Raw genomic sequence first — 13,331 nt, 5'->3', positions numbered from 1 at the left:
TGGGAAAGGATACGTTTTAAAATTCCATGGATGCAAAACTGTATAGCCCATACATGTATGAAATGTCCTTTCAAGGGGTTAGTCAGCAGAGTGACTTAACTCTTTATTGCTTCTGGAGACACTAATCCAAATTCTGATATAGGACATAAGTAAAACCAGTTTTTGGTGCTAAACAAACACCTGATGATTCACAGGATGTAAGGCCCAAAAGGATCATTCATCTAGTCTGACCTCCTGTATAACTCAGGATAGGAACCCACCCAGCAGTTTCTGCATCAAGGCCACAACTTTTGTTTGAGCCATTGTTTACATTTTAAGAAGATAGCCAATCCTGATTTAAAGATTTCAAATGATGGAAAATCTATCAAGTCTCTAGACAGGTTGTTCTAACGGTTAATTACCTTCATTGTTTAAAAAAATATTGCACATTTCTATTCTGAATTCATCTAGCGTCATTGGAACGGCTGCTTGTTCACTTCAGTGATTGTCTACACAATCCATATTGAGTGTTAATCCAATGCTACTCTGCTACTGGCCCTGCGCCCAGTGCCTGCCCGCAGCCTTTGCCCCCTCACCCCTGTCTGGGTCCTGCCCCTCCTCCCAGAGACATGGCACTGCTCCCAGACCCAGCTGGGGGGAGGAGCGAGGACAGCGGTAAGGGGGCTGACTTTCAGCACCTCCACTATTAAAAGGGTTCCAGCACCACTGGGCGTATGCACTGTTCCTACCTAGTCCAAGTTATCTGTTCCTCCGTTTAATAAGCACAAAATGCACAATTTTATATAATAAAGTTCACACTTTATGGGAAGGAAGACTTATCTTGGTGGGTACGGTCAATGCCAGACTACAGCTGGGTGGGGGAGGGAGAGGGAAATGTAGATGCAAGTTTCTTCTACCTTGATGCATGTGGTGAGTGGTAGTAGTAGAGATGTATCAACATTAGCTTTGAAGGTTAAGATACTTTATAATGATTGCAAACGAATGATGGTCTGCTTATAGCATTCACCCTCAAACTTCACCCACCAGGACAGAGATCAGTGTTCCCAATTTGACACCATTGGTAAGCACATGTGACAAAACACACTGCACTTCACACATACAAAAATAGCCAAGTTAGAGGAAGTACAACTCAGCTTGCACAATACAATATCCATCAAAACAGCCATGATAGAAAAGAGCTAGACCATAAAACAGTCAAGTAACACAAGATGGGGCCACCTTGTACCATCACTGCTCCTCGATGGCTCATACCACACAGAAGGTCTTAACTGGGGAAACGGATTAGTCCTGTGTCTTGTTTAACTTGCACTGTCTTGGCACAAGACACCTACAGAGAAGAGAAACAATGCAAGACTGACTGGGCTTCCTGATGGCCTTAGGGCTCTCATCCAGAAATTCTGTTGAAGAATTACTGCGCTCAAGACTCTCTTTGAACCCAAACTGACACACATGGAGGGGTCACCCACCCACATACATCACCCTATTTCCTTGGGGAAGCAGGAGAATGTCACTGCCATGGCACCATCCTTCCCTCCCTTGGCCAACAGGGATGCCTCCCATCAGAGGCCCACACACAGTAGGGTTGAAGGGGTGAAGGAGGAAGGGGTTGCTGCAGGGCAGGCACTGTGTTCCATAGTGCAGTCCCCTGCAGAGCTTGGGATTTCCTTGTGGAAATATGAAGAGGAAGGACATTCTGTTGGCTTGGGCTGCAAACCAACCAATGGGAGGTAAACGAGACAGTGTAGCAGCAGCCACCACTCCATGACAGCTCTTCTCCATCCTCATGTATTACAGTATTCCTGATCATGATCAATGGGGTTGATGAAGCTGTGGCCTCCAAAATCCACAGCCCACCGTATCCCTCCAATAGAGGGGATGGTTCAGGAAAAATCCACAATGTAAATCTCAAAGATTTCCTTCTCTGATCATGGACCCATCCTATGGGGTTTTCAGCAGGCAGCGGCATGTCTGGCATCAAGACACCTACAGCCATGCTGCAAGATAGTTAATCTTTAAGATTTCCATGGAGCCAAGTTGGGAATAAGGGCTTTTATAATATGTTCCCAGAGAAAAAGGGGGCCAATTTCAGTGTAATCACTGAAAACATAAAGAAGAAACATGTTCTTAAATTTTGTATATTTTTATAATGCTGCACATTTTGGGCCAAAGGAAAAAAAAATAGTCACCCTGTAGTCGTGTAATGCCTTACTCAAAACAACAGAGAAGTGTTACTCTGGGCTAATTACTAACTCCAGAATGAATGGAAGCAAAATTACTGTACTTTTCACCTGTCAACATCAGCCTTAAAATTGCAAACTTGGAGCAATTTCTGTCCATCCAAGGAATATTTTAAGAGACTAGGCGTTTTGAGAAAAAACCAAGTAAAGAAGTACTAATTACACCATATCATATCTCCCTCTCCATACATCTATTTTTTTAAAACACAAATAAAACACACAGACATACCAACAAGCATTTCAAGATCTAAGGGGGAAAAGTGCTAACCATTATTATTATGATGGCTTCAGATGTACTTCAAACCCAAAACTCACGGACAAATACCATGGAAGTTGGTGGATAGAGACTTCTCTTTCACAGGCATAAAAAAATATAAGTGCCAGTCTTGCTAGGCATTAAGTGATTTCAGCTCTGTAGCGAGGCGCCCTGGCTCCCCGCCGCACCTGAGAGGGACGAGCCAAAACAGGTGCCTCAGTGGGCGGAGCCACCACCGCCTGTCCCCGCCCCCACCCCAGAAGTCAAGGGGCGGGACAGGAAGTATAAAAGCCCGGCCTTAGAACTCAGTTGGCCGTAGACTGCTGGAGAGGACAGACACTGGTGCCTGAGCTCCTGCTGGGCCCAGCCTGCCAAGTGCTCACTACCCGGAGGAGCACTGGCCTGAGCCTCCCTACGCCCGGTACCCCAAGGAGCGCTGGCCTGAGCCTCCCTACGCCCGGTACCCTGAGGAGCGCTGGCCTGAGCCTCCCTACGCCCGGTACCCTGAGGAACCCATGGTCTGGGACCCACTGGACGATGCCAGCGAAGGACAGGTACCTAGAGAGGGGGAGATTGGAAGTGGCCCGGGGGAAGCTGACCCCAGTCTGGCTCCAGGGGACCCCGAACCAATATCAGTGTGTTGTGGCCAGGATTCCCCACTGACTGCAGCGAACCCTTGCCGCTGCTAGGTCCCCGGGTTGGGACGCAGTGGAGTGGGAGGGCCTGCATCCCCCTTGCCACCCTTCCAAGTGTGGCAGACTCCCCATCCCGCTGGTCTGAAGAGGCCTTCGTTATAGACTTACAGTTTAAACTATTGCTCAGCCCCCTGCCCGAGAGTCTGAGCTCTGTACCTGTTGGTTGCCCGCCCTGAGCCAGGGCTTGGGCCTTATAGACTCACTGTTTTGAACTGCTGCTCAGCCCCTTGCTGAAGGAGTGGAGCTTGAACTGCTTATTGCCCCGCCCTGCTCCAGGGCCGGGCTTAGAGACTCTGTGTTTGCTCCGCCTGCTGTAAGGCCTGAGCTTGAACTGTGTGCTGCCCCACCCTGCCCAAGGGCCTGGGCTTATAGACTATTGACTTGTTGCTCAGCCCTGCTGAAAGGTCTGAGCCTGAACTGCTTACTGCCCCGCCCTGCCCAAGGGCCGGGCTGATATCCTGTGTTTGCTCAGCCTGCTGAAAGGCCTGAGTGCTGAACTGCTTACTGCCCCACCGTGACCCAGGGCCTGGGCTCCTAGAGACCATTTGTTTGCTCAACCCCTGCTGAAGGGTCTGAGCACTGACTGCTACTGCCTACCCTGCTTCAGGGCCAGGCTTATAGACTCCGTGCTTACCCGGCTCCTGCTGAAGGGCCGGGACTCTGCCTTGCTTAGAGACTATTTGTTTGCTCAGCTCCTGCTGAGGGGTCTAGGCCCTGGCCAGATTGCTGCTTGTAGCGAGGCGCCCTGGCTCCCTGCTGCGCCTGAGAGGGATGAGCCCCAGCACCGGACCCTTACAAGCTCCCACTTAAGTCCATGAGTATGACTACATGGCAGCTGGGAGAGGGCCTCCAACCCCTGGCAGATATATTTCAGTAGTGGGGTTTGTGCTAGTGCGCTAAAAAGAGCAGCGTGGACATTGCCACATCAACTGAAGCTCAAGCTAGCCACCTGAGTTCAAATTCACACTACTCCAGGGCTCTGAGCTCAGGAGGCTTGCCTGAGCCTCTCCCAGTGCGGCAACATCTGTACAGCTAATATTTAGCACACTAGAGCAAGCCCCACTAGCACAAGTCTATCTACCTAGGCTGGGAAGCTCACTCCCAGCTGCAGTATAGACAGGCCTTAAGGGGAATGAAAAGCATTATATTAACGTAAAATACTATTAAAGTATTTTGCTTCTCACAGCTCCTTTTTTTGTGAGTCTGCCTATTCCCCTTTCTCCCCTTGGTTCTGCCCAAGTTAAAAGCCTTAATCATACCTTTGATCATGTCCCGGCATTCTGGAATTCTGGAAATTCCCTCTTCCCATGTCCTCCTGAAATCTCTACTCTCTAGGCTCCAGGGAGTCCCAAATGCTGCAGCCAAATTACTTTCTTGTTCTGGGAAAGAGAACCATATCATTTTGGCTCTTGTAAGATATGATATCACAAAGATCTGCTCAAGGGAATTAGAGCCTCATAACTCACAGTTGCCAGTTACTAATTCTGTGGGGCAGATCCTCAGTTGACATAAATCAGTGTAGCTTTATTGCCTTCAATAGAATTATGCTGATTTATGCCAGAGGAAGACCTGGCCCTAGATGTACTTTATTTGCACAAAGGCTAGTTTTCCAATGTATCTATTAATGTGCCTTAGGCGTGAAAGAGCCATACTGTCTCTACTTGGCAAGCTGCTTTGAAAAATGACACCTTCCTACTTAACAGACCTGGTCTCTGGGTGTATTCCGTCAAATACATTTATTTTTGTTAGAAAAGTGAGTGAATCTTCCTTTTTACTCCTTGGAAGAGGCAATACAATCATGGGAGAGTGAGATGGATTTCATTTTGGCACCTGCATCAACAGATTTTTTAACTCAGTTCAATTGCAGAGCCAAATTATGCCTTCGGTTACAATAGTACAATGTCTCAGTGGGGTTGTACAGGTGTAATAGGGCAGAAATTATCTTTCAGAACCTCTATCACTGGTGACAATGCATAAGCTAGAAAGAGCACAGCTTGACTTACAAATCACAGGTTGAACTTGTGGCAATGGCTGTTAGATATGCTTATTTACTATATATACACAGAGAGAGAGCACGCAAATTTGATCTGGAATTTGCTGGGAGTCAATAAAACAGTTATACTATGATGTCATGTTTACAGTTACTTTTCAAATTAGGATCACACTTTAACTTCTCAATGTCTCAGTTTCCCCCTCTTTAAAAATCAGGATATTGGTGCTTAACTACTTTTACAAAACCATTTTGAAATGTACAGAAGAAAAGCATTCTATAAGTGCAAAGCACATATTAGTAGAACATAGTGCTCTGGTGCTTTAGAATACTTCTCTTCACTACAGCAATACAGAGAATAAATAATATATTAGGGCCACACAATGTTGAAAAGACTGTTACATTGTATTTGATGTCAGCGTACACTTAGAATATCTGTTTGGGGGCAGGGACCATCCCTTACTATGTGGTTGTACAATGCCTAGAATAATGGGGTGCTGATCTCAGTTGGGGTCTCAAGCTGTTGCTGTAACACAGAGTAAACAAATAATCTTGGATCCATTATGATCACATACAATAGACATGTTAAAAATCAACTGAACTACAGATACTATCATGTAAATCCTATCAAAATGTGTGCAGATACCCCATCCCAAATAATATAAGTATTTACATGATGTCACAAACATGATGGGCCAGATTCACCACCAGCTGGTACCTTATGTAGTCATTTGCACCGTGAAAAGTGAGCATTCTACTCTCAATCATGCTCATAATGTAACACATAGGGCAGTAAGGGCAGATGAGGGCTGCTGGGTGTGTTGTCTCAAAGATGCGGTGCTTGTGGGAAGGGCAAAAGAGAGTCCTTTGATACAAGCGGAATGTCTGCGGGGGGGAGAGTGTTCTAATACCTAGAGTTTCAAGTCAGCTTGTGAGTTAAATGCAAAATATTAACCCTTGGTGTGGATGTAGGTTTAAAATAAAAAATGCTTTAAATATCAGGAGTCAGATGCTCCTGTGAGTTACAGAGGTGCATCTACCCTTGCACTCAACCCACCTGGCTGCAGCTGTGGAGGACTGAGCCCAATTCTCCTCTCACTCACACCAGCATCACATTAGAATGACTCCGTTATTTCAATGGAGTTGCTCTTGACCTACTCTCAGGCAAGTGTGTGAAAAACTGGACCCATGAACACTGGGGATCAGTTCTAAATAATTATGGTTTATTATATATAATATAATAGTTTATTTTTATTATGATATGAAACAGATTAGAAACTCCACTTATTCTTAATGATGTCACTCATCCAAAAAAGAGAAGAAGAAAAAATGAAAGAAGACCATTCTAATCAGGGTAACTTAGGGATGGATGCCAGCAGGAAAGGCTAACTTGCCAGCTGTTTCAGCAAAAGAATTTTCCTCAACAATCATTCCAGGGGCGAAATTGGCTCTAATATCAATATAAAGGAAGGAGCTGGGCTGTTACAGAAAGCTCAAATAAAATTATAACAACAAACTGCAATTACAAGAAGACAAAGATGAAGGAACTGGGATCGTTAAACACACAGAAGAAAAAAACCTAGCAATTAGTCTTTTTCCTTCAAATGCCACTGTTTCTTATAATTTAGGGCTGTTGCTAAACTTTGTTATACTGTAACCAAAGTAACATTAGATCTGACTCAGGAAAGCATCTGAACTGAGACGTCACTTTAAACCCATGCTTAACTTTAAGGATTTCTAAATCCTACCGAAGTTAATAGGATTTAAGCACAATTAAAACATATCACAAATAGAGAGAATTAAGCGCAAACACAATGGCCTCTAATTAGAAAATAAGTTTCATTGTTCTATTATGTTTGAAATTGTCTGTTTTTCTGTATATAGCTTTTTGTCAGACCTAAATTTCATTATTACTTATAGTTGCACAATTTCAGACAATGGGTGATAAGAGGGTGCTACATTTAACTGATATCAGTTCTGTTGTCCTGTCTACGTACCGGAAAATACACCCAAGAAAAATATTCATTTAAAATTTTGTTTTCGTCACTTACAGCCCACTCATGCAAACATTTAGTATGGAGTGTCTCATTCACTACAACAAATAGTCGCTTTGCACTCTGACATAGCTACAACACCCATCTCACCTAAGCAGGAACTTCAATCAGACTATTCACATAATAAACAAAATGCTCAGAAGTACGTTCTTTGCAGGATTGGGCCCTCAATTTCTTAAAGTAACTCTTAATCCCATTGACCTGGTAATGAAGCAGAAAGTCAAAAGGGACCAGCTGAATAACCTACAGATAAACACATTCTTTCTAATTTATTTTGGGCTATTTTCATCCTCTAGGATTAGGCTTGTTCAAGTAAACACCATCCACTTTTAATTTTTATTCTTGCTTACAAGAACTTTGTAAATTCTACTAGACAGCAGAAGTAGAATTGACACTATACCCCGACCAGATCTGAGGCCTAAAACTTATTAAACAACCTAGATGAAAGCCAAGGGCATTGACTCTTTCAAGGGAAGGCTTAAATAGATTTCCTATTTCACCACAGAGGGACTGATTCTCCACTGCTTTGTATTAAAAATGCCACGTTGTCATTTACAGCTGTACAAACCGAGCCAGATACTCAGCTGCATCCCACCTGATCTGCAGTGCTATGGAGGCGCAAAGCTGCTGACACCATGAGATCTGCTCAATTGAGGATTCCCCTAGTGTGGAGGAACCCCTGGGTGGTGTAGAGCTAACAGAGAGCTGGCTATGCTGCCTTTATGATCCTGGCCCTGGCCCTCTCCATAGGAGTTGCTCCTGGGAAAAGGTAATATTTTTAACTTCCGTCTCCATTCCAGAGATCTGCAATTGCCAGAATGGCCCCAAAAATGGGGATAACTGAAGTGTAGCCTCGAGAATAGCCTACATTATGCTAGATGCCAAGAAGAGCTCCAGATGGGCCTAAGAGTTGCAAGGGCATCTGAAAGCTTGACTCCACAGACTCAGCCCAGATCAGAATCAGGCCCATTTTACACCCACTTTGCATAGGTGCAAAAGCTACACTAGGTGCAAGGCAGTGAAGAATCAGGCAGGAGTTAGCTCTGCTCACTCACACCAGTGTCAGTTGGTCATAACTCCACAGTCGTCAATGGAACCAGAGTGGTGTAAAACAGGTGTAACTGCAAAGAGAAAATGACACATGGCATTGCAGCTGTGGTACAGCACTACTAGGAAAAAGTGCTCATATCATGAATGTAAAAATATCCACTTAAAAGTATCCTGCAGAGGAAATCCGGAAAACTTCATCAATGATGCTGAGTTCTCTCTTTTTTTTGGCCAGAAAGAGGAATTGCTGCTATTTGACAAGTGTTTACATAGATGGAAATCCTCCTTAAAGGATCAATTTCGCAAATAAACAGGAATAATTTTCTTCACATGAAAAAAGGGACATGGTTTTGAAGGATCATTGTCAGATTTAATTTAGATGTATAGTAAGAAGTTTTAACAAAATCTAAGTGCAAAACAAAATAAAACCTAAAATCAACATAAACATTTCTATTAACTTTTTAAAAATTCAATTTCTAACAGTATTGGACCAGATTCCCAGCTTGGGTAAATCAGTGTAAATCCACTGATGTCATTGGAGCTACATCAGCTTGCAATAGCTAAGGATTATTTCATCATTCTTAAACAAATAAATGCTCCTAAACAATGTTTGCCAATCAAAGATTGCATATTTGCAATAGAGGAGAACTTGAAGTAGAATGACCAGAAGCTCAAGTAACATTTACTAGCCTATTCTCATTGTCCAGGAAATGCAAAAATCATAGATGCAACGCAATTGAAATAAATGGAATCACACTATGATCTAGCTCCTACTGAAATAAATGGAATTTTGCCATTGGCTTTAATAGGAGCAGGATTGTTCTTATAATATTTGTGTACTATACACAGGTTTCCTTATAATACAAAAAAAAATAGGCACAAGGGGAATATGTCATGTAGACTATTCTCATTTGTGAGACTGACAGGGGTTCTCAGGCTTTTGTACTGGTGACTCCTTTTCACACAGCAAGCCTCTGAGTGCAATCCACTTATACATTAAAAACACTTTTATATATTTAACACCGTGATAAATACTGGAGGCAAAGCAGAGTTTGGGGTAGAGGCTGACAGCTCATAACTCTCCCCCCCCCATGAAATAACCTTGCGGACCCCCTGAAGGATCCCAACCCCCAGTTTGAGAACCCCTGGACTATGAGATGGCATTAGAACAAGTACATAAATAATGATTGAAAACGTACTTAGACGTTTTTTAAAACTAAGACAATAATATAAAGTTTGGCTGGATTGAGAGGCTGAGCCTTTATTCTACAGAACTGAAGGCTGATGTGTCACAAAATCCCAAAACATAAATTCAGGTTCTTCAAGTAGAACTGAAAATAGAAAAGTCACACTCCATTCTTGTACATAAGCGCAGATTTATTACACACCTGGCCCCCTGGCCCTCATCAGTTAAAGTTGTATTGTGGCATTCATAATAATTTCAAAAATATTTCTTTATCCTTCCTTTTGGTGAATTAATTACAAGTAGTTGTGTTGAGTAAAGGCCTTTTAGTCTATAGATAATTTAGATAATAGAGCATCTTTTTTAAAGCATATGTTTTTAGCTTGGCAGTCCACCTGCTACACATTCTTAAAATTCTTATGAAATCCCAAGATGATTACAAAAAAGGGTATTTTCAACCAACTTTGTGATGCCTAAGGAGTAACTGAATATGAAATGATAATATTTCAAATACTGGAATAGTCTAAATTTTAAAACGTATGTTAACTGTGTTCTGAATATCTTTTTTTAGTAAAAGTTTCTTCTGAGTGAGCAAAGAACAGAAAAATGTTGTTAAGCTATCAATTTTTTTATCCATTTTCTAAATGTTGTCTAAATTGGTTTTCAGAAAAATATAGTAAAGAAACAGTAAAGCAGAAGATGAAAAATGATGCATTGCTTTTTCACTGGCCTGGTCTACACTATGCTGTTAAACCGATTTTAACAGCGTTAAATTGATTTAACGCTGCACTCGTCCACACTACACTGCTCTTTATATCAATTTCTGTACTCCTACAAAACGAGAGGAGTAACGCTAAAATTGATATTAGTATATCAGATTAGGGTTAGTGTGGACGCAAATCGACGTTATTGGCCTCATTATTTTACAGTAGCTACCCACAGTGCACCACTCCAGAAATTGACTCTAGCCTCGGACCATGGACGCACAGCACCGAATTAATGACGCACAATCGACTTTATAATATCTGTTTTATAAAATCGGTTTAAGCTAATTCGAATTTATCCTGTAGTGTAGACGTAGCCACTGAGGCTTTGTGTTACAAGAACCTACCTAGAGCAACTTTTATTCTGATGATTAAATGAAAGTTACCATTTACTGGGTTTTGCCATTTATTAGTCAAAAATGATACAACTATAAACAAAATTTAAACACAGATAAACATACTGCATTTAAAACTCTTACATTATGATCAGCCCTCAGACAATATACTTCTTTAGGACACAAACTTTATACTATTTTTGTATATTTATGCCCTAAACCTACAAACAGTTATACACACAAGTAATTTCACACATATGTAGGACTTCAACAGGATTACTTACATGCACAAAGTTACTCAAATGCAAAAGTATGTGTAGGATTGAGACTTTACGTGGTAGTTCTCTGTGTAGTGTATTTTACCAATATGGAACAACTCAAGTTTTTGCTGGTCTCGTATAGACCAAATGAAGGAATCTGAGGACTCGAGCAAAGCTTCCAAAAGCATTAAAGAGTCTGTGCAGTGATTACATCTTAAAGACCTAAGAATAGATGTTTAGTGCTAATATGCACCTTGGAGGTTAAATCAACAGTTAGAAACTAAACGTTTAGAATTTTGTTTTGCAGCAATCTGAAGTCTTTTATCCCTTTATTAATGGGCCCCTCACAATCAATAGGTAACACCAGTTTCAATAATATGTTCTACAGCTTTACTCTCTAGACACTTACAAATGTAACTTTACACATGTGAGTAGTCCTGCTCAGATCTCATGGGGTAAGTGTCTGTGGGATTAGATCCCCAGTTTACAAGCTTTTCAGCCAAGGGAACCTTGTCTTCACGTAAATCTGCAAGGCACTTTGCTCCCTCTTTGCACAACATAATAAATATATTAATAGTAGTAATATGAGCCACGGTTTTAAAAATATCCAGGGATGTACAGTGCAATTAAAAGTTCCCAACACAGGGATGTGAAGTGTAATGAAAAACCAAACAAACCAGGTATTAACTTTTAGGAATCCTTTGAATACTGAAGGAATGCCTGAAGTTTCAGAGAGTTTTAGGCCAAAAAGGTCCATCAGTTCATCTGGTCTGATCTCCTGTATATCACAGACCATTAAATTTCACTCAGATACCCCTATATTAAGCCAAAAGACCAAAGCACTTCAGTCCTCAGGAGACTAAACTGTGTGCACACAGGCAGAGTACAGGAGAGACCAACGTGCCACCAATGCCCAAGACCCCTGCAATAGCAGGAAATTAATTAAATGAGAGATTTCAGTGCAAATGCTCTTAACCAGTTCTTAATTCTCAGTTACACACAGTGACTGTACAAAAAAAAAATCAATAACTTTTAAGACACTGCTGCTGGCTTTGCAAGATCAGTCTACACAGAGCTAGACCCATGGCAAGGCCCACGTGTGGGGCAGGCAGCAAATCAGGGATACACACAGGCTCCACGACACAGAGACAAACAATACTCTGGGGACCTTAACAGAATCTAAGATTAACTCATTTGGTTTGAGTGCCACTTTCTGAATCCCCTTTACCTGCATCTCAGGTGTCAGGTTCCTAGAACAACAATGCCGCCTCGGGCTCAGAGGCGCACTTTTCAGCCCCAGAGGGCAGCACACGGGTGAGCGGGTTAATCCTAATCAAAACTAACAACTGCCATACACAGCCCGAGAAGCTTTGCTACTACGAAGAGGGCCCCCAGCCCCCTTTGCGGAGGCAGAGCGGAGGGGCAGCAGCACCAGAGCTCACCATGTGGCCAGGTGCGGAGGCTGCTGCAGCTGCACGCCGGGGCAGCTGCGCCCTGCCCGATAACCCCAGGCCAGGCAGTAGCCAACTTCCGAACTACGCTTTCCACGGGGCCCGGGCTAGGCTCGCCCCAGAGTAACCCCCCGCGCGCTTCCTGCAGGCTCCGGGGCCAGGGCTCCTCGGCTGCGCCGCGCCGCGCCCCGACCCGCCTCTCCAGCAAACCCCCGAACTTCGCAGCCCCAGCCGGCGCCGCTCCCCTGCAGCCTGCAGCTGTCAAGCGAACGGCATCGCCCCTTGCACAGCCGCCTGGAGGGGAGGGGGACCCCTCTGCCGCCGCCCCGGACAAAGAAGGGGAAGGGGGGACGGGACCGCGACTTACCTGAGCCCTGCGCCTTAGCGGGGGTTGTGCTGCCTACGAGCACCCAACACGAGCAAGCGTGCAGCAGCCACAGGCTCCGGAGGCGATCCCAGCTCATGGTCTAGCCCGCTCCGCATAGGAAGCCGAGGCAAGAAGTCGGGCTCCTCTGCTGCCCCGAGGGAGCTGCGCCCCGGGCCGGCCGAGGAGAGAGGCGAGGCCGCGGCAGCTGGCGCTGGACTGGCTGCTCCGGGACTCCGCGCGGCCAGGCTGACTCACTCCGCTTCGCTTCAGCGCCGCGAGGGAAACAGGAAATCTTAAAACTTCGCAAACAGCTGGGCAGGACTTGCTCGCTCCGACACTAGTTCCTTCGCCCCCTCGCTCCCCGCCCCGCCCTGCCTCCTTCCTTAGCCGCCTGTCACTCAGCCGCCCTGGGCCAGCCCCTCGCAGGTCTCTGAGCCACCGCAAACACCCACCAGCCAGCCACAGTGCCTCGCCTGCATGGCTGTGCAGAAAAGTAGTTGCTGTGCCTAGGAAGCAAAGTGGGAGAGTCAGGGCCAGCCCACAACACTTTGGCACCAGAGGCAGGGAGTTCAAATGACACCCCCATGCCCTCTTGCTTGCGCTAAAACTGTAAAAGGTCTCAGTTCTGCCTTCTTCCTGTTCTACTTCTCGCCTCTCATGGTACTGCTCTGCTACCTATCCCAACAAAGGAG

The 13,331-nt window shown here is 44.4% G+C and overlaps 1 protein-coding gene across 2 annotated transcripts in view; it reads right to left on the bottom strand.

Moving 5' to 3' along the window:
- The window catches only part of TGFBR2 (transforming growth factor beta receptor 2), a 78,125-nt gene extending 65,215 nt beyond the window's left edge, over window positions 1–12,910 (bottom strand). The window contains exons 1-2 of one of the 2 annotated variants that reach the window (XM_032784161.2): window positions 12,640–12,902; window positions 4,448–4,567 (exon numbers count right to left, since the gene is read on the bottom strand). In XM_032784161.2, coding sequence (XP_032640052.1) covers window positions 4,448–4,567; window positions 12,640–12,736 — 217 coding nt within the window. In that variant the 5' untranslated portion in view covers window positions 12,737–12,902. Of the gene's footprint in view, window positions 1–4,447; window positions 4,568–12,639 lie in introns of both variants that reach the window. The other variant, XM_032784162.2, reaches the window with a different exon arrangement.
- Between the last annotated feature and the right edge of the window lie 421 nt (window positions 12,911–13,331).

This window comes from Chelonoidis abingdonii, chromosome 2 (genome assembly GCF_003597395.2).
Source record: "Chelonoidis abingdonii isolate Lonesome George chromosome 2, CheloAbing_2.0, whole genome shotgun sequence".
Taxonomy (NCBI): Eukaryota; Metazoa; Chordata; order Testudines; family Testudinidae; genus Chelonoidis; species Chelonoidis abingdonii.
This window is presented reverse-complemented; position numbering and strand designations above follow the sequence as displayed.